Source organism: Homarus americanus, unplaced genomic scaffold (genome assembly GCF_018991925.1).
Source record: "Homarus americanus isolate GMGI-L3 unplaced genomic scaffold, GMGI_Hamer_2.0 scaffold57980, whole genome shotgun sequence".
NCBI classification, from domain to species: domain Eukaryota; kingdom Metazoa; phylum Arthropoda; class Malacostraca; order Decapoda; family Nephropidae; genus Homarus; species Homarus americanus.
Window position 1 is genome coordinate 7,650,772 of NW_024716703.1, and position 25,887 is coordinate 7,676,658.

The 25,887-nt window shown below is 45.9% G+C and overlaps 1 protein-coding gene across 2 annotated transcripts in view; it reads right to left on the reverse strand.

Moving 5' to 3' along the window:
• LOC121858274 overlaps window positions 1–25,887 on the reverse strand; it is a 180,501-nt gene that overhangs the window by 74,025 nt on the left and 80,589 nt on the right. For both annotated transcript variants that reach the window (XM_042354583.1, XM_042354584.1), the window contains exon 2: window positions 23,014–23,650. In XM_042354583.1, the coding sequence (XP_042210517.1) occupies window positions 23,014–23,650 (637 nt within the window). The remainder of the gene's footprint in view (window positions 1–23,013; window positions 23,651–25,887) is intronic.

Genomic DNA, 25,887 nt, shown 5'->3' on the forward strand with positions numbered 1-25,887 from the left:
AAATAATAACAATAATCCTGACGTCAGGATCTATAGTGGGAGTGCAGCAACCGCCGCCTGCTGCTATATTGTGCATTGATCTGTACTTTGTAAATGTCATAGAAATCAGTCAGTATATAATTATGGTGTGCGTCAATCCTAACTGATATATTTCGCTTGGTGGACTTGATGTCGAACCTTTGCCTTATAGCGGGAAGTGCAACGACATTTACAAAGTACAGATCAATGCACAATACAGCAGCAGGCGGTAGGTGCTGCACTCCCACTATAGATCCTGACGGTGGTGCAGGGCAAGTATAGCACGGCCACCCTAGCCCACCCTCCCTCCAGTTTATGCCGCATTTTACACACCACCACCAGCGTATCACTTCTACACTGACATGGCAGCACCTGTGGCCATAGCAGGTACATTTGTCAGTAATGTTCCTGACACCTGCTGCCTCACCTCCAGAGGAGAGGGGAGGGGGCTGGTTACCCTTTCAATCCCTCCATAATAATCTGCTGCAACGAAAATTTATGATAATCTCTTACCTTTTGTGCCCACACTGTTACCGCAATTTAATAGTGAGACGTTCTTCTTCTTCTTGGGGGAGACAGTACGTCACGTGAGAAGGTGGGAGGACTTGTCACCACACTACAAAAATACGGGGTGTTCCCCAGCCGCCTGAGGGGCGTCCTGGCCGGGACTCTCAGCTCTCTCTCATAAACACAGCACAACGCTTAAGTCACCCTACCACCCGCCCACACAACTACCGTTTATCCAACCCACCGTACCACACCACCAACCCGATTCCCCAAGGCACCATCTTTTCCCCACTTCACTACCAACTCGTCCGACCTGACACTGTAACAGTGATCTCTACACGACAAACCCAATATGCAGTCTTACGTTAATATTACGGTTCCTTCTGACACGGCCAGGCAATTATGTACTCTGCTATCAGCCTGTCAATATTCTCAATTTCCTGCCAACACAGATAAAGATAGGAGGCTGGGGCCAACTGATGTGACGAGTGCAGTCAACAAAGATGTATAGCGCCTACCAAGAGACTCTAGAGATTACTTGAAGATTAGACACCCCTAGCTTATTTCGCCTGAAAATTAACCATCATAACACTAAACCCCTTTAGGTAACTTTAGGGTGATTAATCTTCAGGTGAAATAAACTGGGGTGCCTAATCTTCAGGTAATCCGACACTGCATATATGTGACTATCACAAGTAAGTTTAAAGCCTTATTAAACTCATCGAACCACCAGCCGACCAGACTAACGCCGAGCCTAGCCAATCGCTTGCCTTTCCGTGTCAGCCGATTTCATTGTGTACTATCTGCACTTTACGACCAATGTTGCTTCACTCTCTCTCTTTTACAGGTACTTTAACAGGCAATGTTCGGTGGATTTGGCATCATGTGTACCGCCGGCGAGGCCATGTGCTCGTAACACACGTATTGCCCGCGGTGCCCACTATGGAATGCTCTGCCTTCTTGTGTTTCCACGCTCATACAATATCTCACTTTAAGAAGCTGGTTTACCGGCATCTTCGTGGTGTATATTAATATAACCTTTTCCTTTTCTATTTTTGGTTTCTTTCTATTCTTATTCTTTCGCCCCCGAGGGGACAGCCCCGTTGTGGGTCGATGACCTGTGCCCGAGTGGGCTATTCCCCGTAAAAAAAAAAAAAAAAGCATCTAACCAGGTTCTCACTAATTCTATTACACCTGTCGTTACTGGCTCTTATTAACGAGGTAGGTGAGTCATTAGATGTCAAAGAGCAATCCGGACACCTATACAGGAGGGGGTATGGTCCCCCCCGCCGTGCCACAACGAAGCCCGCGAGGCCACAACGCTGGACATTAAAGATACAACACTGATCATCAAACTGTTAAAATCCATTGATACCATCCAGAGACAGCAGGTAATGTCAGGCCAGACAAGAGTGTGAAATAGCTACATGATAGTACAAGTATTCAATACATAGCTCTCTCTAATGATACTTCCCAATAAACTTTCTAAAACTTATTTCCAACACGAGCTCTTAATTTATGTTATCAGCAGAGCAGTTGAGTCGTCATGTATACATAAAAGTAGTCAAGAATGTGTGTGTGTGTGAGTATCGAATGGAGTATTCTCGACCATGTTATGACAAAAACATGCAGAGAGACCCTCGGCCAGGTCAAAAGAATACACCAGGACAGGTTTGATGAAAATGACCCAAATCATTGCACTCGTCGATGATGAACGTGCTGCTTTAACTGACTGGCAGGACAACCCTCAGTCTAAGAACAAAGCTGATACCTTCAAGAAGAAAGCAGCGGCTCAGCGCGAACTCCGCAAATTAAAGAACTGCTTTAAAAATAAAGCATGTGAAATGCAAAAATTTGCAGATCATACAAGATGCACGAATTTTTCAATTCCACGAAAACATTTTATGGGCCAATCACTAATGGCAGAGAGCCCCTCCACTCATCCAACGGTAAATCCCTAATTAAAGACAAAGAAGGCATCCATAAATGCTGGAAAGAGCACTACCATTCACAGCTCAACCAAAACACCGATGTGGATGTCCTGACTACCCAGTAGGGAGTGACAGTTTGGCAAAAGTTTTCAAAATCTAATTGCTTGGGTTGGATTATTTGTCTATCGGCCACGCTAATTCCGAATATGTTTGAGTTTTTTACATCATTGCATTAGAAGGTTTGTGGATACTTTTGGGTTTGGCATGAAAAACACGAAAAAACTGTAAATAATAAAGGGACTGGCAATGTGGCACAACCTGTTAAAATCAAGTTATTGAATTGGATTATTCGACTACTGTGTACACTGGTTCATAATATGCTATTGTTTTACAACTCAATGCGCTACAAATTATGCCGATATTTTTGCTGCAAGTCACCACATACGTATATTTCGAAAACCAGGGCCCAATATTACCAACGGCGTGGATAGATTCCGTGGAATGAATTCAGGACATTCCCGCTCATGGAACATTACCAAACTCCGTATATGTGCCAATGGCAGGCCAATGGCAATATTTACAGAGTTTGTTGAGGCTCCCTGGACGGGAATGCCCTGAATTTATTCCACGGAATCTATTCACGCCGTTGGTAATATTCGTCCCAGGACTGATCAACGAATTCAGCCCAAGTAGCTTGACTTGGACAGTTAAGGACAAAATCTCAGTCTGTACTTTTGAATAAAATATTGTTCAATAGGTGGTGATATTGAAGTGCTGAAAGTTGTTTTTTCTGTGTTGTTTTGCAGTTAGTTCAAAGGGCCGCCACCAAGATGGGTCGTCCTAAGATTAGCAACACTCAGCTGCGCCAGGGTAACGATAAGGTGTTCGGGGTTCGGATGCCTCTGCCATCTAACAAGTTGCCTCTGAACAAGGAAGTTGGAAGTGCCCTGGCTTATGAAGCAGAAAACGAGAGGTTAAGGAGAAGAACAAATGCTTTTGATTATATGGATGCCACCAACAAGGTGACTGAGAAGGTACTGGATGTGTATAGGAAGGCCACTGTCCCCACTATCTCTGAAATCAGGGTGAAAATGAGAGTCCACGACCTGTGGAGGATGCGGAGGGAGACGATGATGATGAAGGGAAATGGACAGAAACAGAAAAGAAAGAAAACGAAGAACGGGAAGCTGAAGATGAGGTTCGAGGATATAGCTGAGAAGTTTTTTGATGTGGCAGACGACAGCAAAGTGCACGAACGAGAGAAAAGCTTCCTGGCAGCCCAGAGGAAACCGGGAAGGGAGGGCTGCATTGATGGCATTGACAAAATTGTGACTGCCAAGCTGAAAGAAGAGAGGGAGAAGGAAGCGAAGAGGGCAAAGAAAAGGGCTGAGGAAGAGAGGAAAACTGAGAAGATGAGGTCAAAGAGCAAGGAGGAGATGGAGAGGATGTCGTGTAAAGTGTTGGCAGTGGATGACAGTGCTCAGGAAGAAGATAGTGATTATAAGGATGTCAATGACAATGAGTTCAAGGCTATGGTCGACAGGAGAGCAAGATCAGAGAAAAGGAAAAGGGAGAAAGAAGCCGAGGACAGGATCGGAGAAACTGCTGACAGGTTCAAGGTATCCAATGATGCAGTGGCTCACATCGCAAACACCATCAGAGCTGCAGACACCATCATAACTGAAGGGGACAAGTCTAAAGTGACTAACTGGAAGAAAGTGGAGAGAGTCAGGAAGAGGTCACGAGAACAGAAAAAAGAAAAGTTCAGGGGATTCAAGGTCAGAGGTCTCATGGTAGATGAGAGGATCAATGAGAACAAGATAGTGACTGGTGTAGGTGAGAAGAACCACAAGAGATTCGCCATGGAAAAGAGGGAAGACTGTGCAGTGATCGGCTTCCCTGGTGAGGAGTTCCTTGGTCACCTGGTCCCGGTGGGGGGAAAGGGGGTAGACCTGGCCACCAGCCTGCTGGCCTTCCTGGAGGAGCGCGGTATTGACACCACCGACCTCCTGGTTGTCCTTAGCGACGGTTGCAACAAACTGAGGGGCTATAATCACGGTTTCATCGCCGAGTTTGAAAGGCTGTTGGGACGGCCTCTCCTCCACATCCACTGCCTGATCCACAGTCTGGAGAAGCTCTTCGGCCATCTATTCAACCATTACGCTGGCCCAACCACTGGTCCCGCCTCCTGGAGTGGTGAGGAGGCTCGGAAGCTGACCGGCAACGTGTGGGACCTTCCGGTGGTTGAATTCGAGGCCGTCACCAACACCTACCTCAGGTCTCTCCTGGATGCCATCCCCTCCGTCGTCTGGGAGGAGTTCAGCTGGGACACCCGGTATCTGTTGGAGATGGCCAAGACGGTGGAGTCCGGCCACATTGAGGAGAGATGGGCCAGGGCACGGGCCGGAGCCATGACCAACGCCAGATGGCAAAACACGGAGAGCAGGGAGCTGAGGGCCTACATGAGCACCACCTCCCCCAGCGAGTCACAGAGATGGATGACCTCCTTCATCATCCTTATCTACGTGCCCTCCTTCCTGGAGATCAGGCAGAGGAATCTGCTACTGGAGGGCCCACGCCACCTCCTCGCCATCATCAACCGGGTGAGGACGTACTGCACCCTGGAGGAAGTGGAGCTGCTTACTCCATACCTCCAGTTCAACGGCTACTTCGGCCAGCACGAGGTGGTGCTGGTCTCACTGCTGGCCTCCATGGACAAGAGTGAGAGGGAGTTGGCCCTAAACATCATCAAGCAGCTGAGGAAGAAGGAAAAAAGGCACAAGAGAAAGACAGTGAGGAAAGTGAGGAACCCTCAACTGAATCTGGCAGCCACCAAGCTGTCAGAGTTGGTTGATCTGCAGAAGGCCAGCTCCTCCCCTCCCATCCTGTTCCAGCACAGTGACCAGGAACTGGAGCAATTTCTGGAGGAACCGTACAGTGAGCCAGGTCTGCCCTGCACCACCACCGCAGTGGAAAGAGGAGTGAAGCTCACCACGGAGGCGGCAGACGTGGCCAGCTCTGCCTGGCAGCAGGACCAGGTCACCTGGAACAAGCTGGAGGCCAGGAAGAGAAACAAGCGGAGGGCTAAGAAAGAGGACTACCAGTGACTGTGGGGACACTGGGACTGTGGGGACACTGGGACTGAGGGGACACTGTGGGGACAGCCAATGTTAGTGTGCCAACTGTGCTAGTGTGCTGCTGATAAATTGAAGCATACATGCCAATAATAAAGAATGTCTACCATTATTCTTGTTTTTTTTTATGTCGAACCGAAAAGTATCCACAAACCTTCTAATGCACTGATGTTAAAGATTCAAACATATTCGGAACCAGCGTGGCCGATAGACAAATAATCCAACCCAAGCCACTTGATTTTGAAAACTTTTGCCAAACTGTCACTCCCTACTACCCAGTAGGTCCCTCAGCATCCAGAGCTGACCCATCTCAGTTATCCTCCATCCCTGGATGAGGTAGCTACTGCCATCAAACAGATGAAAAATAACAAAGCTCCAGGGCCTAATGGAATCCCAGCCAAGGTGTATATAGCAAGAGGACCTCTGCTTACTAGCCGTCTCCACTCTCTCCTCGAAAATGTATGGGAAAAGGAAGAAATCCCCTGAAGCTCTTAAGATGCCTACATCGTCAATATTTATAAGAACAAGGGAGACTTGTCAGACTTTGGCAACTACCACGGAATCTCGCTATTGTCCATAACTGGCAAGATTACCGCCCGAGTCCTCCCAAACAGACTTCTTCCTGAGACGGAAAACTTCCTCCCAGAATCTCAGTGGGGCTTTAGACCATCATGTGGCACCACTGACATGATCTTTGCTGCCCATCAAATACAGGAAAAGGGCAGAGAACAGCATTGTGACCTGTACATGGCCTTCATCGACCTAACCAAGGCCTTCGACTCGGATAGCAGAGAAGTCTTCTGGAGGACCCTCAGCCGGTTTAGCTGCCCACCAAAATTCCACGACGGCATGAAAGGCAGTGTCCTGCACAATGGCACCCAATCTGAGTTCTTCCCCATCCATACGGGGGTAAAACAAGGATGTGTACTGGCGCCAACTCTTTCCCTTTTCTTGGCTGCCTTCCTTACTCATGTTAGTGCCAATTTAGCCGGCGGGGTGGACGTAAAGGATCTTTTCAAAATAAGACGACTCCAGGCAGGAACAAAGGTGTCGGTAGCTTCCATTACTGAACATTAATATGCAGACGACCTCACCCTTGTCGCTCACACTAAACGCGACCTGCAGGAGATCCTGAACCCCCATGCAAATGTGTCTGTACATTTCGGCCTTGAGGAGAATGTATGTAAGACTCGGATTCTATTTCAGCCTGTCCCTGGTTCAGCCACACCACCATCCATCCAGCTTAATGGTACTACCATCTCTAATGTTACCCGTTTTCACTATCTCGGCTCCCATCTGTCCACCACCACGTACATCGATGAAGAGATTCAACATTGGATCAGATGTGCATCTCAAGCCTTTGGAAGACTCCGTACCTGTGTCTTGAGCTGTAGGGAACTCAAATTATCTTCAAAGTTGCACGTATATCGAGCAGTGGTCCTCCCCACCCTGTTATATGCCTGTGAGACATGGGTAACATACAGGAAGCACCTCAAGGCACTTGAAAACTTTCACCAATGTAGTCATGTTCCATCCTCCGAGTTCGCTGGGAAGACAAGAGAACAAATGGCAGTATTTTCGCTGACACCAACTGTAGGAGCATCGAGGTTGCCATTAACCATGGACAACTATGTTGGACTGGCCATGTTACCCACATGGACAACAGTAGACTTCCAAAACAGCTACTTTACAGTCATGTAACAAATAGTAAGGACAACTGAAAAGGTATAAGGATATTCTTATGACAAACCTGAAAAAGTGCCAAGTCGACCCCCCTCACCTTGGAGACGATCACTCCAAGGGGAGGCGTCAATACTTTCGAATTAGCCCGACTGCAAACCGAGGCAGAAGAGCGCCAGCACTGGAAAGACACTATCGCCGCCCCTCCCACACTAGATGGAGCCATCCACATGTCCAACATCTGTGAACGGATCTGCCAATCCCGTATCAGCCTCTTTAGTCACCTTAAACCTCACCAACGTAGGTGTCATCCCTAGTAACTCATATCATTGTACCATAGCTGAATGATCGTCATACTCGATTCTGAGTAACAGCAAAGTAGTAGTACTGGAAGAAGTTATCAGCATCAATTTCATTCCCAAATTAGTGAAACACCATCCCTTAACCCCAGCAGAAAGATCACTCCTTGCACTACCACCAAGACTGGGAGGAATGGGATTGACCAATCCAGAGGAGATTGCTGCCACCGAACATCAAAACTCAGTTAAGCTCACGGCAGCCCTCACGAACCACATAATAGCTCAGAAAGCAACAGGTGAAGTGGATACCAGTGAAGTAAACAAAATTCGAAGGTCCATTATGACAGAATGACAGCACGGCCAAAATGATAAGTTGCAGCAACTGATGCTGCAAGTACCAGAGAATTTGAAAAAAAAGTAGCTATAGTGCAGGAGGTGGGCGCCTCGAACTGGTTAACTATGTTACCGATAAGGGCAAATGATTTCAGTCTCAATAAACAAGAATTTACAGATGCCATTGCTCTAAGGCACGGTCAGCCAGTAGAAGGTTTGCCCTCCCAATGCGTGTGTGGCTCTTCCTATGACGTCGATCACGCCATGGTGTGCAAGAAAGGAGGCTTCATATGCATGAGACATGACGAAGTAAGGGATCTCACAGCAAATATGTTGAAGGAAATCTATCGTGATGTCAGGGTAGAACCGACCCTTCTTCCATTGGATGGTGAGAATTTCCAAAATAGGACTTCAAACACATCCAACGAAGCCCATGTTGATGTCAGTGCTCGAGGATTCTGGACGTGGGAACAGCGATCCTTCTTCAACATCAGGATTTTTTATCCCATGGCCGCATGTCACCGTAACTTAGCTCTCGATACTGCACACAGGAGGAACGAGAACGACAAGATAAGGGCATACGGGGAAAGAATTCAGAAAGTTGTTCAAGGCCGCTTCACTCCTCTGGTGTTCACAACCTCTGGTGGGATGGGACCAAGTGCAAGATGCTTCTACGCCAGACTCGCGGAGGTGCTATCCGAACAGAAGCAGCAGCCCAGAAGTTATGTTACAGCCTGGATGAGATATCGACTGTCCTTCTCTCTCCTTAGGTCGGCTTTGCTCTGCCTCAGGGGAACGAGAGCATCGGCCCCAAAGCCGACAACAGTTGCAGATATTGACACTGAGGCAAGTCATTGAATGCCATAGATCTGCGGCTCAACTAACTCAACACAGCTAGGATAGCTTCTTATGTATTAGGATATTTAATATTAAGGTAATAAAATGGTGGCGAAGGTATGGCTGTTGGGGGAGGCTGGAGGCCATTTAAAAAAAATAGTAGTAGTAGTGCTGGTGGTGGCAACGGCGGGTGCTGGTAGTGGCAACGGCGGCTGCTGGTGGTGGTGGTGGCAATGGCGGTGCTGGTGGTGGCTACGGCGGTGGTGGGCGGGTGTCTCGCCCTACATCTCACACCTGAGTGGACTGTTGATGGCCTCGCCCGTACTCTGTCTCAGTTTTTATTTATTATAAGATCAATGAAGCGGCCGTTACGTTATTGGTAACCTCCAACTAGCAGCCTGAAATTACCTTCAACGCTATCACTCATCCACCACCCCTCCACTGCCACCACTGGCAGTCTACCACCACCACCGGCCTCCACCGCTACCACTGGCCCTCCATCGCCACCACTGGCCCTCCACCGTCACCACCGGCCCTCCTCCACCACCGGCCCTCCTCCACCTGGCCTCCACGCCACCACCGGCCCTCCTCCACCACCGGCCCTCCTCCACCACTGGCCTCTACCACCACCACCACTGGCCCTCCTCCTCCACCACCACCACCACTGGCTCTCTACCACCACCACTGGCCCTCTACCACCCCAATTGGCCCTCCACTACCATCACTGGCCCTCCCCCACCACTACTGGCCCTCCACCACTACTGGCCTTCCACCACTACTGGTCCTCCACCATCGCCACTTCACACCACATCTCTCGCGTGTGTGTGTGTGTGTGTGTGTGTGTGTGTGTGTGTGTGTGTGCGCGTGCGCGCGGGGAGGTCCTCCTTACCCCAGGTCATCACTATCCATCACCCTGACGACCCTTCACACTTAAGTGGGAGGAGGTCAAATGGGGTTTATGTGTGAGGTCATGCACACTATACCGCGTGTATGTACATTATTTGTGGTATAAAGTTGCAGTAAAAATTCCATCAGCACTTTTAGCAATGTCTAGCATCTACAGTATATTTGAAGGCCGTGTAGAAGGAACACTGTAATTTTAACATCAATTTGGTTCACCTGAAGACTACCTCCCCAAATCTAACTTAGCTCACCTGAAGAATAGCCACCCTAATGCTACGTTGAGGTTAAGTTAGGTTAGGGTCATCGTCAGGTGAAATATTTCTAGGCGAGCTACAGAAATGTTTCAAGTGCTCACGTTCAAAAAAAGTCAACAGGTTAATATATAAGAAGCAATTTATATCACCAAACACGTCCGTATATATTTTAACCAGTTGAGTTCTTGCCATTGTCTTCTAAGTCAACTTTTGGTGATATGCTGCCTAAATACTGATATGGACACAGAAAATAACCCCGGTAAAATAAAAAATAGCCCTCGGAAACATATTAATAGCCAAACAAACCGAAAAAATAGCCTCCGTAGCAATTTCAATGAGGGCTCTAGTGAGTGAGTGAGTGAGTGAGTGAGTGAGTGAGTGTGTGTGTGTGTGTGTGTGTGTGTGTGTGTGTGTGTGTGTGTGTGTGTGTGTGTGGGGGCAGGACCAAGGCCACCAACTAACTCTAATGTCCTTCCCTGTAGACACTGCCCTTCTTCCCCTTCCCTGTAGACACTGCCCCTCCTCCCTCCCTATAGACGCCCCCTCCCTCCCTATAGACGCTGCCCTTCCTCCCCTCCTATAGACGCTGCCCTTCCTCCCTCCCCTATAGACGCTGCCCTTCCTGCCCCTCCCTATAGACGCTGCCCTCCCCTATAGATTCTGCCCCCTCCCTGTAGACACTGCCCTTCCTCCCTCCCTACAGACACTGCCCCTCCCCTGAGACACTGCCCCTCCTCCCCTCCCTGTAGACACTGCCCCTCCTCCCCTCCCTGTAGACACTGCCCCCTCCTCCACCCTCCCTCCCCCCTCCCTATAGACGCTGCCCTTCCTCCCCTCCCTATAGAGTATAGACGCTGCCCTCCCCCTCCCTATAGATTCTGCCCTTCCTCCCCTCCCTGTAGACACTGCCCTTCCTCCCTCTCCCTACAGACACTGCCCCTCCCCTGTAGACACTGCCCCTCCTCCCTCCCCTGTAGACACTGCCCTCCACCCTCCCCTGTAGACACTGCCTACCTGTAGACACTGACCTTCCTTCTTCTCCCTGCAGACACTGCCCTTCCTCCTCCCTAGAGTAGACGCTGCCCTCCCCCTCCCTATAGATTCTGCCTCCACCCCTCCCTATAGATTCTGCCCTCCACCCCTCCCTACCTGTAGACACTGACCTTCCTTCTTCTCCCTGCAGACACTGACCTTCCTTCTTCTCCCTGCAGACACTGCCCTTCCTCCCCTCCCTATAGAGTATAGACGCTGCCCTCCCCCTCCCTATAGATTCTGCCCTCCACCCCCTCCCTACCTGTAGACACTGACCTTCCTTCTTCTCCTGCAGACACTGCCCTGCCTCCCTCCCTATAGACACTGCCCTCCACCCTGTAGACACTGCCCTTCCTCCCCCTGCCTGTAGACACTGACCTTCCTCCCCCTCCCTGTAGACACTGCCCCTCCTCCCGCTGCCTGTAGACACAAAGAAAGGAACCGTCAATTGCATCCCCCAACACTGACTTACTGTACTTACTATCCCGTCACTGGGCCTCGTCTACCCACGCCGTCATTACAATAGAGCGATTTACTTTTTTCCTTCAACAAAAATCTCCCGCGAAGAAAACTAACAAAATTAGCAGTATCGCATCAACGCCTAATCTCACCCTAGCCTTAAACGAACATTAAAACAAACTAACCTATCCGACTCTACCGCAAAACTAACTTAACCCAAACTATCCTAACACTAACTCAACCCAGGGTAGCCATCTGGAAAAACGAAAAACGTCTGTGTGTGTCGCTTTCATTGACTATATATCAAAGCATTTTACCTAGTTGACCACAATTTATTCATCTACAAAGCTATCGACCTTAGGTTTCGGAGAAGTCTTATACCATGGCTTACAGACTTTCTTAGAGACAAACGCCAAGCCGTATACTGTACATCCAAAGGGCTGTCTCCACTTTTCAGTCACTCACCTGTGGCATCCCCCAAGGCACCAAGATGAGAGACCGCTCTGTTTCCTCATGCTTACCAATGATGCCCTAAGACGACGACTCCACCATAGGAATCAGTCTGCAAAAGTCGGCTCCCGAATACACTACCCTCCAGAATATGTTGAACAATCTTCAAAATTGGGCCACCAAAAACCATGTCATTATCAACCATACCAAGACCATGGTTATGTACATCAACCTCTCTGACCTTGTCCCACCCACTTCCATTACTTTGGGCCCCAACACACTACAGGTTGTGGACTCCACTAAGCTCCTCGGCAACACTATTGTCAAATACTCCAGTTTTCGTCTCCACCTCCTCTGTCGATTCAAGTCCCTCGGAGTTCCTGCACCCCGGAGTTCCTAACTCCCCCAGTGCTTACTCAACATTCATACTTCCCAAGCTTACCCATGCCTCCCCTGCCCTGTCTTTCTCTCTAAATGCCACACAACGGAAACATCCTGAAAAAGTGCAATAGAGGGCATGAAAGATTATTCTCTCCCCCTCCTACTCCACATATCAAGAAGTGCTTAACACACTGACCCTTTCGGTTCTCTCTGGTCATCACTGCGACTTCATCTGCAAATTTGGTGAGAAACTTCTGCACCATCCTCGACAACGGCTCATACTTCCACCAGAGATCCCTCGTCTGTGAATTGCTGTTCAACACCACAACTGCATCCAGCTCATACGAGCACGTACTGATTGCTACAAGAACAGCCCAGTCCCATTCATTGTAAAAATTCTCAACAACTCGGAATCAACTAGTGTATTCACTCCCAGCCAATCTTACCTTTTTGCACCGTTACTATGTTGAAATGCCCTGTAGTATGACCTCCCCGCCTTGTTATTATATATCATATTTGTATCACTTATGTTACTTGTATATTACTAGTCAATCAAATGAACCATTCCCTAATTATGTAATTGTATATTTTCAGCCGTCAGGTTGCCATGCTCTTTCACACACACACAAAACAATAGCAACAGGTCAACAACCATCGTCCCACAGACCACACCAGTAACACAACAGCAATCAAACACAAGACCAAATACAACCACCACCAGTGCCGTTGTAGTCGTCGTCGTTGTTGTAGTAGTAGTAGTACCTAATAAACACTATCGTCCTTCCAGCCCCTGCCTCCCCCAACCACCAGGTACTAACACACGTGCGGCTGAGCGTGTCCAGTTAATTAACTTATCACCTCTGAGGGCAGGTGTGATTTATATGGTATGTACAAATGGCGGTGCATATTTGTGTGTTCGTCTATGCTTTGGGGGAAGGGACGAGTTATTAGAACATATGCAAATAAGGAGTCTGCAATAGGCCGGATGGCCTGTGCATGGCAGCTCCTGTCGAGAGTTACTGCCACTCTCTATCATCCATGAATCTATCTAGCCTCCTTTTAAAACTTTCCAGCGTTCCAGCACTTACTACAAAGTTGCTAAGCTTGTTCCACTCATCCACCACCCTACAGTATTTGTGAACCAGTTCCTTCCTAAACCTAAACCTATCCAACTTAAATACGTTGCTACGAGTCCTATCCTGCTCGGATATTATAAGAATTATATCTATATCTACTTTATTGATTCCTTTCACCTACTTAAATTCTTCTATCATATCTTCCCGCGCTCTTCGTCTTTCTAGGGAATGCAAGCTTAGTTTCTTTAATCTATCTTGATATGGAAGGTTTTTTAAGTCCCGGAATCATTTTGGTCATTCTTCGCTGCACCGACTCCAGTGAATTGATATCCATTCTATAATAAGGGCACCAGAACTGAACCAGCATAATCGAGGTGTGGCCTGACTAGCGCAAGATACAGTTGCAATAAGACCTCTGCACTCTTATTACTTACACTTCTAAATATAAAACCTAATACTCTGTTTGCCTTATTTCGAACATTAACGCATTGTTTTCTAGGCCGAAGGTCCGGGCTTACAGGTACCCCAAAGTCTCTTTCACAAGTCGGCTTCTCAAGGTTGATGTTGTTAAGGCTGTATACATTGACAGTATTTGTTCTTCCAATATTAAGTACGCTGCACTTGCTGGTGTTGAATTTCATTTGTCATTTGTCTGACCACTCCTGCAGTTTAATTAAATCCTCTTGTAGTGCATTTGCATCCTGCCCTGAATTAATCTGCCGCCCTATTTTGGTGTCATCCGCAAACTTGCTTATGCCACTGCTGATCCCAGTATCTAGATCGTCTATGTAGATTATGAATAAGAGTGAGCCAAGTACTGATCCCTGGGGAACCCCACTGGTTACACAGCCCAATCAGATTGAACACCATCTACGCTGACCCCCTGCGTTCTATCGGTGAGCCATGATTTTATCCAATTTAAAACTTTTCGCTCGATACCATGAGCCTTAACTTTTCTCAGAAGCCTATGATGCGGTACTCTGTCAAACGCTTTGCTAAAATTAAGTAAATAACATCGTAATTTTCGTCATTATATACTACTTCGAAGACTTTCCTAAAAATCGTCAGCAGATTTGTTAAGACTTGATTTTCCCTTTGTAAACCCATGTTGAGAGTCGTAGATTAATTTGCTTTTCTCTAAATGCTATCGGATGCCATTTGCTATAATTGATTCACGAAATTCCATTACTGACGTCAAACTAATCGGCCGGTAATTTGACGCCGATGCGCTGTCTTTGGGTGGAGGGTCATTATGTGCTTGTGATTGTATTGCGGAAGGATGGAATAGGGGGAAGGGAGGGGAGAAGAGCAAGGAAGGGAGAAGGGGAGGAGGGAAGAAGAGGAAGGAGAAGGGGAGGGAAGAGGAAGGAGAAGGGGAGGGAAGAGGAAGGAGCAGGGGAAGGAGCAGGGAAGAGGAAGGAGCAGGGGAAGGAGGAGGGAAGAAGGAGCAGGGGAGGAGGAGGAGATAAGGGGAATAAAGGAGTAGGGGAGGGAAGGTTAGGGAAGGAGGGAAGTCCAATGCTATACGGCCATAAAATTATATCATAGGTACAGTACTCTTGGGATAATCTGAAGTGTGAAATAAATAAGGAAATAAAAACGGAGGAATACAGAAACAATTTGGATAGAATTAAGCGATGGTCGGGAAAAATTAATCACAGGAGTAATATATAGACCCCCCCCCCAATCTTGATAACATCAATGAGCGACTTATCTGGGATGAAATGCGCAGGGCTTCCACACACAACAAAGTCTGTATAGTAGGCGACTTTAACCTTGGCCAAATAGATTGGACTGACCTTACGGGTAACTCAGAATCACAGGATTTTCTCGAGACGATGCAGGACTGTTTCCTAAGTCAACATATAACCGAACCCACACGGGGTAATAATATACTGGATTTAGTTCTGTCGAACAGAGAAAACCTCATTAGCAATGTCGAGGTAGGGAGCGAACTTGCAAACAGCGATCACAAAGAAATTCGATTCCAGTTAGATTTTCAGGGCAGACGTAAGGAAAATTCCACTAAAGTACCAAATTTCAGAAGGGCAAACTTTGACAGTTTAAAGAAGTAGCTGAGAGAGGGGGTGTCGCGCTTGGCCGTGAACCTGACAGATGACACCGACCTGATAATGAGATCTGAGATTGACGAGTTCCACGACAATTTAAATAGTGAGTTACTTAATGTACAAAGGCAGAACATACCATACAAAAAACTCAGATCAGACAACAATGACCCTAAATGGATAATTAATTATTTAAAGAACATCATTGGCCAAAGGAAGGCTATAGGTAGAAGGATAAATCGTGGCGAAATTCACCTCCAGGACTATTATAGGGTACTGGCGAGTAGGGTTAAAACCGAGATAAGGAAAGCAAAGAGGAATAATGAGGTAAGGATAGCAAGGGAGGCGAAGACAAACCCTAAAGGATTCTACCAAATGTATCAAACTAAAACACGAGAAAAGATTGGACCAATACGGTCAGACTCCGGCGAGCTCACTGATAACGACGGAGAAATGAGCAACAATTTGAATAAATAATTTTCAACAGTTTTCACCACCGAAAATTTAAACATGATACCCGAGGCACCGACTCTATTCAGAGATAGTGAAGAAAACAAATTAAGTGAGATAGTAGTGACTAGTAACGATGTTAGTAAGCAAATAGACAAACTAAAGCCTAATAAGTCACCTGGTCCCGATGAGATATTTGCCAGAGTATTAAAGGAATGTAAGGAAGAGCTTAGTATGCCCTTAGCAAAGTTGTTTAACATGTCCTTAAAAACAGGTGTAGTACCAGAATCCTGGAGGATAGCAAATGTAATACCGATTTTCAAGAAGGGGGATAGATCATTATCCTCTAACTACCGCCCAATCAGTCTAACATCAATAGTAGGCAAATTACTGGAAGCAATCATTTCAAACTCTATTCGAAATCACCTGGAGAAGCACCGATTGATCAATGATTCCCAGCGTTGCTTCACAAGAGGACGTTCTTGCCTAACTAATCTATTAACATTCTTTTCATCAGTTTTCGAATCGGTGGACGAGGGGCACAATTATGATGTGGTATATCTCGACTTTAGCAAAGCCTTCGACAGAGTCCCCCACGAAAGACTAATTAGAAAGGTAGAAGCTCATGGCATCAAAGGTTACATCCTTAAATGGATTAGGGCGTGGTTACAGGACAGGAAACAGCGAGTGAGCATTAACGGCACTAAGTCCCATTGGACCAACGTCACAAGTGGAGTTCCACAAGGCTCAGTACTTGGACCATTATTGTTTATTATATACATAAACGACATAGATATCGGCATAGACAGCAACATAAGTAAATTTGCTGAGGACACTAAAATAGGACGTGTTATCAAATCTGACGAGGACTCGGCAAAACTACAGGAAGATCTAAACAAATTTTTCGAATGGTCTGAAAAATGGCAGATGAAATTCAACGTGGACAAATGTAAAGTACTCAGTATAGATGTAAACAGGGAAACCAGATACCAGATGAACAACGATGCCAGAGAAATCCGACTGCGAGAGAGATTTAGGAGTAATGATAAGTAGGAACCTTAAGCCAAGTAAACAATGTGTTTTTGCTCGTAACAAGGCTAATAAAGTACTTGGGTTCACACAAAGGAGTGTTAGTTACAAGACTAGCGAGGTCATCCTAAAACTGTATCTTGCTCTTGTGAGACCACACCTGGATTACGCAGTTCAGTTCTGTTCACCGTATTACAGAATGGATATAGAATCCTTGGAAAGAATTCAGAGGAGAATGACAAGACTAATCCCGGGCATTAGGAACCTTGAGTATAGAGACAGGTTAAAGCATCTTAATTTGCACTCCCTTGAGAGACGTAGAGCGAGGGGCGACCTGATAGAGGTGTATAAGTGGAAGGCAGGGCTAAACAAAGGGGACATTACAAAGGTACTCAAATTATCCAACCAGGAGCGAACTCGTAACAATGGTTTTAAATTAGACAAATTTAGATTTAGGCGTGAAATAGGTAAACACTGGTTTGGAAACAGAGTAGTGGATGAATGGAACAAGTTACCAAATATCATCATTAACTCGAATACGCTGAATTGCTTCAAACATAGGTTGGATGCTCATATGAGCAATAGGGGTTGGGTGTAAACGGGACTGCCCAGTATGGGCCAATAGGCCCGCTGCAGTTTCCTCCATTCTTATGTTCTTATGTTCTTAATACGTGGACTTATCTATATTTCCTATGTTTACTGGACGGATACACTAAGACATTAAATATAGCCTCATGGTAAAGTCAAATTATGGAGAATACGGATAAGCGAAAGTGAGTTTGAAGGCGATGGGAGAGACGTGAGGGAAGAGACGGGTGAGAGGGACGGCGAGGGAAAGGAGAAGTGCGAGGGAGGGAGGGAGGGAGGGAGGGAGGAGGAGGGAGGGAGATGGGAGAGACGAGAAGGAGGGCGAGGGTGTGAGGTGAGTAAGAGAAAGAAAGGGAGAAGGAGAGGGAGGGAGGGAAGCAGTGAGAGAGGGAGGGAAAGGGAAGGGCGAGGTGGGAGGTGAGGAGGGCAAAGGATGGGGAGCAGTGAGGAGGACAGCAAAGAGATGATGAAAAGCGTGGTGGTGGAGTGAGTGTAATGTTGACACGACCCTTGTGGCCACTCTCCACTGATAACACTACCACTCACTCCAGTACACACACACACACACACACACACACACACACACACACACACACCATACACTGTATCACACTACACCCACACACTACAGTGACTACACTATACCCGAACACTGTACTACACACTGTACCACACCACACCACTTCAGCAGTATCCCCCTTCACTTAGATATCTTTATACATCAGTGTATATCTTCTATTGCCCACAGATTTCATGTACTTGGGTTCTATGAGACCAAACTCATTAACGCTACTGTAATGAATGTTTATCAGACCATAGCTTACAACCAAGAAAAGAACAACACGTATAACTGTAAGTAGATGCCCACGTGGTAACCCACATGGGTTGACACAGTTAGCTAGCACAAAAAATGTGTTAAAAATATATCAAGTGAAGGCATGGCATCTCATGAAAGATGGCATGGAGCAAGATGGTCAGATCAAGCAAATTCTTGCAAAAGTATCTAAGCTCGTCAGCTTCTGCAGGAAATCAACAGTGGCTGCAGAAGTGCTCTCACATGAATTCAAGCTCCAGGTGGCAACAAGTACACGCTGGAATAGCCAGTTGATGATGATGAGGTCAGTACTTCAAGTTTCACCTGAAGTGAAGTATGAGCTGAACACCATCAAGGAGCTCTGTGATATACTCCAGCCATTTGAGTATGTGGCTAATCAGATTCAGAGACAAAACATGGTGACATCTAGTCTGGTAGTTAACTTGTTCGTGGTCTTCGGGCTGCTTTAGCTTGTCTTCATGAAGTGTATAAAAGCAAGCTTGTTTCTGTACTTCAGTCCTCAACAGAGACTCGTCTGAATAAGGTTGAGTCTTTGGAGGCTTTCCAGCTAGCTGCCACCTTAAACCCACGTTACAAGCTGAACTGGAGTCATGACTATGACAAATAAGTGCAAGACATTCGTAACCTGAAGGAGTGTGCTGAAATTCTTGCCCCTGTGCTTGCTCGCCTCTTTCGCATTTGCCCCAAAAACACAAACTTTTCCTTCTTCTTGGAAACATGCCTTGGTTCAGCCCATCCCGAAGAAGGGTGACCATTCTAATCCCTCTAACTATCGCCCCATTGCCCTAACTTCATCCCTCTCTAAGATTTTCGAAACTATCTTAAACTCTCATTTTCTCCGTGACCTTGAACGCTTTACTTTTTTGTCGGATCACCAGAATGGCTTTCGCCATGCGAGATCTACTGGTGATCTGCTCTCCTACTGCACTCATCTTTGGTCATCCTCTCTTAGGGATTATGGGGAAACTTTCGTCGTGGCCCTCGACATCTCCAAAGCATTTGACAGGATATGGCACAAGTCTTTGCTTTCTAAACTTCCCTCTTATGGTTTCTTTCCCCCACTTTCTCTAATTTCTAGCTTCCTTGAGAACCGATCCACGGCAGCAGTTGTCGAGAAATCGACCTCTCGCTCTTTCTCTACCAACCGTGGTGTCCCACAGGGTTCTGTTCTTTCATCTACTCTCTTCCTTCTTTTTATCAATGATTTATTTCACACTACGACTAATTCTATCCATTCTTATAATGATGATTCTATTCTTCACATTTTTCCCTTCCCCCTAATTCTCAAACTAGATCTGTTTCTAGAGCTGATATTTCCTCTATCAAAGCGGATCTGTGCAGCATCTCCAAATGGGGAGGTAGAAACTTGGTTAAATTCAATAGTAATAAAACTCAGTATATACTAATTACACTTTCCAAATCTGATGATCTCCCACCAACCACATTTCAGGATGCAATCATTCTGCCAAGTTCTAAAGCAGATATGCTAGGTCTCATTATTTCCTCTAATATGTAATGGAAGCCACACATCCACAACATTGTTAAAGCGTCCTCCCGAAAGTTGTGAATGCTGTGCAGATGCCGTAGTTACTTCACTCCTGAGCAGTTGCTTCAAGTATATAAGGGATTCATTCGTCCTAACTAGGAGTACTGCTCTCATATCTGGGGTGGCTCTTCTTCTGTCCGACTGTTAGATAGAATAGAATCCAAGGCATTTTGTCTTAATGACGCTCCTCCTTTAGTTGAAAATCTTTCTTTCCTTGTCTTCGCCGCAATGTTGCTTCACTCTCTCTCTTTTACAGGTACTTTAACGGGCAATGTTCGGTGGATTTGGCATCCTGTGTACTGCCGGCAAGGCCGCGGGCTCATAAGACTCGTCTTGCCCGCATTGACCACCGTTTCTCTGTGGCTGTCGGTCACACTAGTGATTAGAATAACCCTTTATAGTACACCTTTCTTTCCTCACACAGCCAAACTGTGGAAAGCTCTGCATTCTTCTGTGTTTCCATACTCTTACAAACAGTCTCACTTTAAAAAGCTGGTTTTCCGGCATCTTCGTGGTGTAGATTAATATGGGCTCTACCCCGTAAAAAAAAATCGTGCTCGTCATCCACTGATTCGAAAACAGATGAAAATAATGTTAATATATTATCACGCCCACTTGTGAAACCATGTTGGGAATCATTAATCAACTTGTGCTTCTCTAGGTGATTTCGAATGGAGTTTGAAATTATTGCCTCCAGCAATTTGCCTACAATTGATGTTAAACTTATTGGACGGTAGTTAAAGGATAGTGATCCCTCTCCCTTCTTGAAAATCGGTATCACATTCGCTATCCTCCAAGATTCTGGTATTACACTCGTTTTTTAATGGCATGTTAAACAAATTTGCTAAGGGCATACTAAGCTCTTCCTTACATTCCTTTAATACTCTGGCAAATATCTCATCCGGACCCGGAGCCTTATTTGGCTTCAGCTTGTCTATTTGCTTTGAAACATCGTTACTAGCCACTACTATCTCCTTAATCCAAGTGGAATGTAATCGTCAAATAATCAACCTAAATGGGTTACCCGCGTCCTCAAGTGGTTATATAAGAAGGTTACCCATAAACGTGAACAAGGTTAAAGGGGGTAAAATTGTAAGTGGCAGTGACCCACCAGTAATACCATGCTGTACTGTAGTGCTCGTCAAGGTTAGGCGAGTGTTTGCCCATTAGTAATAATAATAATAATAATAATAATAATAATAATAATAATAATAATAATAATAATAATAATAATTAACGGTTTGTTGAAAGAGCTTGGCAGCCAGAAGGCTGAAAATATACAGTTACATATTTGGGGAATGTGTGTGTGTGTGTGTGTGTGTGTGTGTGTGTGTGTTTACTTTTTTTGGGGATTAGCCCATCCGGGCACAGAAATGGAAAAAAATAATACATAAAAAGAATGAGAAACGATATATGTATGTTGCGTTGTAAAAGTAAGAAACAATTGAGACCCTGCAAGTGTGTGGACTGTAAATGAGGCAGAAAGTCAGATCAGCAACTTGAGACTTGGTCACAACTTTTGTGATGCCATATGGGTGTAGTACCTCCCTGTTTGATAGTTACCCTCTACCTACTACCTATAAGTCATCCCTTGCATCCCTATACCAACGGTTCTTAAACTAAGGGGCAGGCGTTTACATTTGGGGTCCCGCTACAATTCTGTTATGTATGGCAACTAAACACAAAGTAAAAGGCGGGCGCGCGCGCGCGCACGCACGCACGCACGCACACATACACACACACACACACTCCAATGTTGGGGACTCCACTAAGATAAACGGCGTCACTATATATAACAAATTAAATTGGAAAACACACGTCAGTACAGTTGTGATTCTTCAATTTTCGTCTGTACCTCCTCCGCTGACTCCCTCGGAGTTCCTGCGCCCGAGCTCCTCAGTGTTTACTCAACATTCATACTTCCCAAGCTAGAAAACACCTAGAAAAAGTGAAGAGGGCATGCAAGATTATTCTCTCCCCCTCCTACTCCACATATCAAGAAACGCTCAACACACTGACCCTTTCGGTTATCTCTGACCATCACCACGACCTCATCTGCAAATTTGGTGTGAAGTTTCTGCACCATCCTCGACACCGGCTCCCGAGATCCCTCGTCCGAGAATTGCTTTTCGATACCACATCCGCATCAAGCTCATACGAGCATGTACTGATTGTTACAACAACAGCCCAGTCCCAATTATTGTAAAAATTACCAACAACTCGTAATCAACCAATGTATTCACTCCCAGCCAATCATACCCTTTTGCACTGTTCTATGCTAAAATGCCCTTCTCCCCACCCTGTTATAATATATCATATTTGTATCACTTACGTTACTTGTATATTATTCGTCAATCAAGTGACCCATTCCCCAATTATGTAACTGTATATTTTCAGCTTCCGGCTGCCATGCTCTTTCAATAAACCGTTAATTATTATTATTATTATTATTATTATTATTATTATTATTATTATTATGATACACACACTTTACATTTAAGTTTGATAATTGTTATTTTCAGCATCTATTAAATAGTGTTGGATTAACAATGTGTAAATTTGAGTATCAAGGGGCCGAGGTGTCAGAGGTCAACTCGTAGGGCCCTCGGTGCTTAAAAGTTTGAGAATCACAAGTCCTGTATGGGAGTACATTTGCAACCCTGAGCCTGGCTGCACTGTTTGTAAACTTTGTGGCCAACCCGACTCCCACACCCTCCGTCACTACATCCTCACTTGTCCTATGACCTCCTCCTACAGGTCCCCAGCCGTTACCAACACCTCTTCCCTCCCTGACCAGATATCCCTCCTCCTAGTGACAGGCCTGGCACTTGACATTATTAGGGACCTGCCACGCTTTGCCATTTACAGATGAAATGTACCGGGAACTTTCCCCCCACACACTCATCATTCTGTCACTTTATGTAACTAGCTGACAAAACCTATGACCCTTCAGGCTTCTACGCCCTTAATGCATGATTCATAAAGGCAAGCATGAACTTAACATGCTTCCCAGATGGGCACTGTAAACGCTTCTGCGCTTCACCTTGCACAGGATGTAAGGGGGTGTCCAATAAACTAGCCCCCTCCGGGGCAATCTAAAAAAAAAAAAAATCTAATCACAAGTCCATACGAATAGATATGTAAATGTCCCCTTCACTCAGGTGGCATTAAAAAACAACCGGAAATGGCAGGATAAGAGACTTACCTTGACGGTCCTGTTAGGGTGCAGGATGATGGGCGTGGCTGAGGTGTTGAGCATAGGGGGCACCTTGCGGGGCGTGGCGGTGGAGGGCTGGATGGTGGGCGTGTGGGTGGTGTGCAGGAGCGTCGTGTGGGTGGTGTAGGCGTGGGTGGTACTGGCCGTGGCGGGCGCCGCCTGCAGAAATACGTGGTGCAGGATGGGCGTGGCGTAGGACACAGCCTGGGTGCGCACCACCTCGGCGCCCTCCACCAGCGTGGCCGTGCCCGTCTGGCCGTCCACTATGGCTGTCATGCCCTCACCACCCACGCCGCCCTCGCCCCCCTCCACCGTGACTGTCAGTCTCTGCGTGGCGGCGTGGGCGTGCGGGCGGAGAACGGTGGTGGTGCCGTCAGCAGCCTCCAGCACGGTAGCTCCATCCTCCCTACTGTACAACGTTGTAGCCCCACCCCCGCCCACCACCACCACCTCCCCGCCCTCACTCACACTAACGCCTCTCTCGCTCCTGGTCACGCCCCCCTCCTCGTCGTCATCATCCTCGTCGTCGTCTTGGCGGTGTCGTAACCACAGCTGGTGTGTGATCGGGCGGACGTCACTCTGCCCGCTCCCACACTCACCCCCACCACCTTCACTCATCATCACACTGTAAAAAAAAACATAGAAAAACACATTAATGAACCTTCGAAACCAATAAAATACACACGAAAACAATTTACATGCGGTACATGTTGCTTTCAGTAATACAGTAACATAATTACGACTTTCATTTATTCTTCACAGTAAGACAACACCCATAAACTACACAATAACCCACAAACCGGAAACAGCTTCACAGTAAACAGTGACGAACATAACCTCTTAAGTTAAATTAAAATCCTGTACCGTACTAACAAATAACACACGAGTCATCCTCTCGTAACTGCTAGTACACCAAAATGCTTTTATAATAATTACTGACTCAAGCTCCAAGATTCGGGGTAGTCAGTACAATACTCTGAAGGTCAATGTTGCGTTAGTGTTGATAAGAAGTGCTGATAACCGCAACACAGTTCAATAAAGGTTGGCCCGGAGGGGGTAGCAGGTCTAACCCTTCAGTCGTGATGTATTGCAACTTGCGTCACTTACCAAGATAATTCTGACAACCCAATTCTCGTTTAGCCTCACACCACGGTAACAGCACTGTACTTGGCACAAAATATAACCAGAGTGATGAGCTGAGAAAAACTGCTGTTCTCAAACGTGTTGATCTGCAAGGACCCCAGTTCATGAAACAGCTTGGTAAGTGGCAACCATAACTGCTGTATGAACAGTGAAACGCTACCCTGTCGGTGTGACTATTAGGTAACTAAGTTAGATACTAGTTATATTTTGGTCTCGAGTGTGTGCCAGTTGTACGTCCTATACTGTAAATAGTGTGTAAGTTAACACCACCGACTATACTCCAATTAATATGTTGAGGCAATTCTATCTTGATATAAACTATAGTTTATATATACACAGTTTAAATTAAGTAACTTAAACAAAATGTAAAAAACTGCAACATAACAGAGATCAGTTGCTTAAAGATAAAAATATTATTAACATTTTTTTTTTCAATAAACGTTACTGATATTGATAATAATAATGAAACATTTATTTAGCCAGCAAAATAAAGATACAGAGTCGATAATATTAACAATATTGACATGGCCAAGCCAATTGAGAACCTAAGCTCTCTTAGTGGCATCTAATATACTGTACTGTACATTAATTTATTCTATTGTAAATAAATGTTCTTATATTATCAATAATAAAAGTTACCTTATACTATCAACATTATCACCATTAAACGTTCTTATGTTAAACATTGTCTTATTATTCTATTACAGTATATTGTCTCATTATTCTATTATAAATAAACATTATCTTGTACAATCATTAATAACGCTGCCTTATCAATAAATGTTTTTTCTATCACCATAAAAGTATTTAAAATAAACATTGTCACAGTCAACCCATCCACCCCACCACCAGTTGACTCACTACTATTTTGCTGTCACTCGGAATCGAGTATGGCGATCACCCATCTATGATACAATGATAAGAGTTATTAAGGATGTGACATTCGTTGGTGAGCATTGTGGTTACTCAAGAAGCCGATACGGGATCGACAAGGCCGTCCTCAGATGTTACATGTTTGGAGGGCTACATCTAGTGCGGGAGGGGCAGCATATCTGCCTCAGTATGCAATCGGGCTAACTCGAAACTATTAAAACCTTCTCATGTGGTGCTCCTCCTAGCGTTACGGTGTGGAGTGATCGTTTCCCAAGTGAAAGGGGGTCAATTTGGCACTTTTTCAGATTAGTCTGAAGACTGTCCTTAAACCTTTTCCGTTATCCGCCAGCGATATGCTTACCATTTTTTAGGTAACTGTAAAGTAGCTGCCTTGGTAGTCTACCGCCGTCCATGCGGGTAGCATGACCAGTCCAACATACTTGTTCATGGATAATGGTAGCCTCGAACCCCTACAGTTGGTGTCAGCAAGAATACTGGCATTTGTTTTCAAGCACCTCGAGGTGTCCCCTGTATGTGACCCAGGTCGCGCTGCCATACAGCAGAGTTGGGAGGATCACTGCTCGATACACGTGCAGCTTTGTAGATAATTTCAGCTCCCTACAGCTGAAGACACGGGTACGGAGTCTGCCAAAAGGCCTGAGATGCACATCTGATCCGATATTGAATCTCTTCGTCGATGTCCTCGGTGGTAGACAGGAAAAAGTCAAAGTACTGGAAGTGGACAACATTAAAGAGAGACTCACCATGGTATATAGTACAATAGTTTCCCGTTTCATCGACTATCCTCGTTCGATTCCAGCAAATCTAAGGCGCACACACACACAC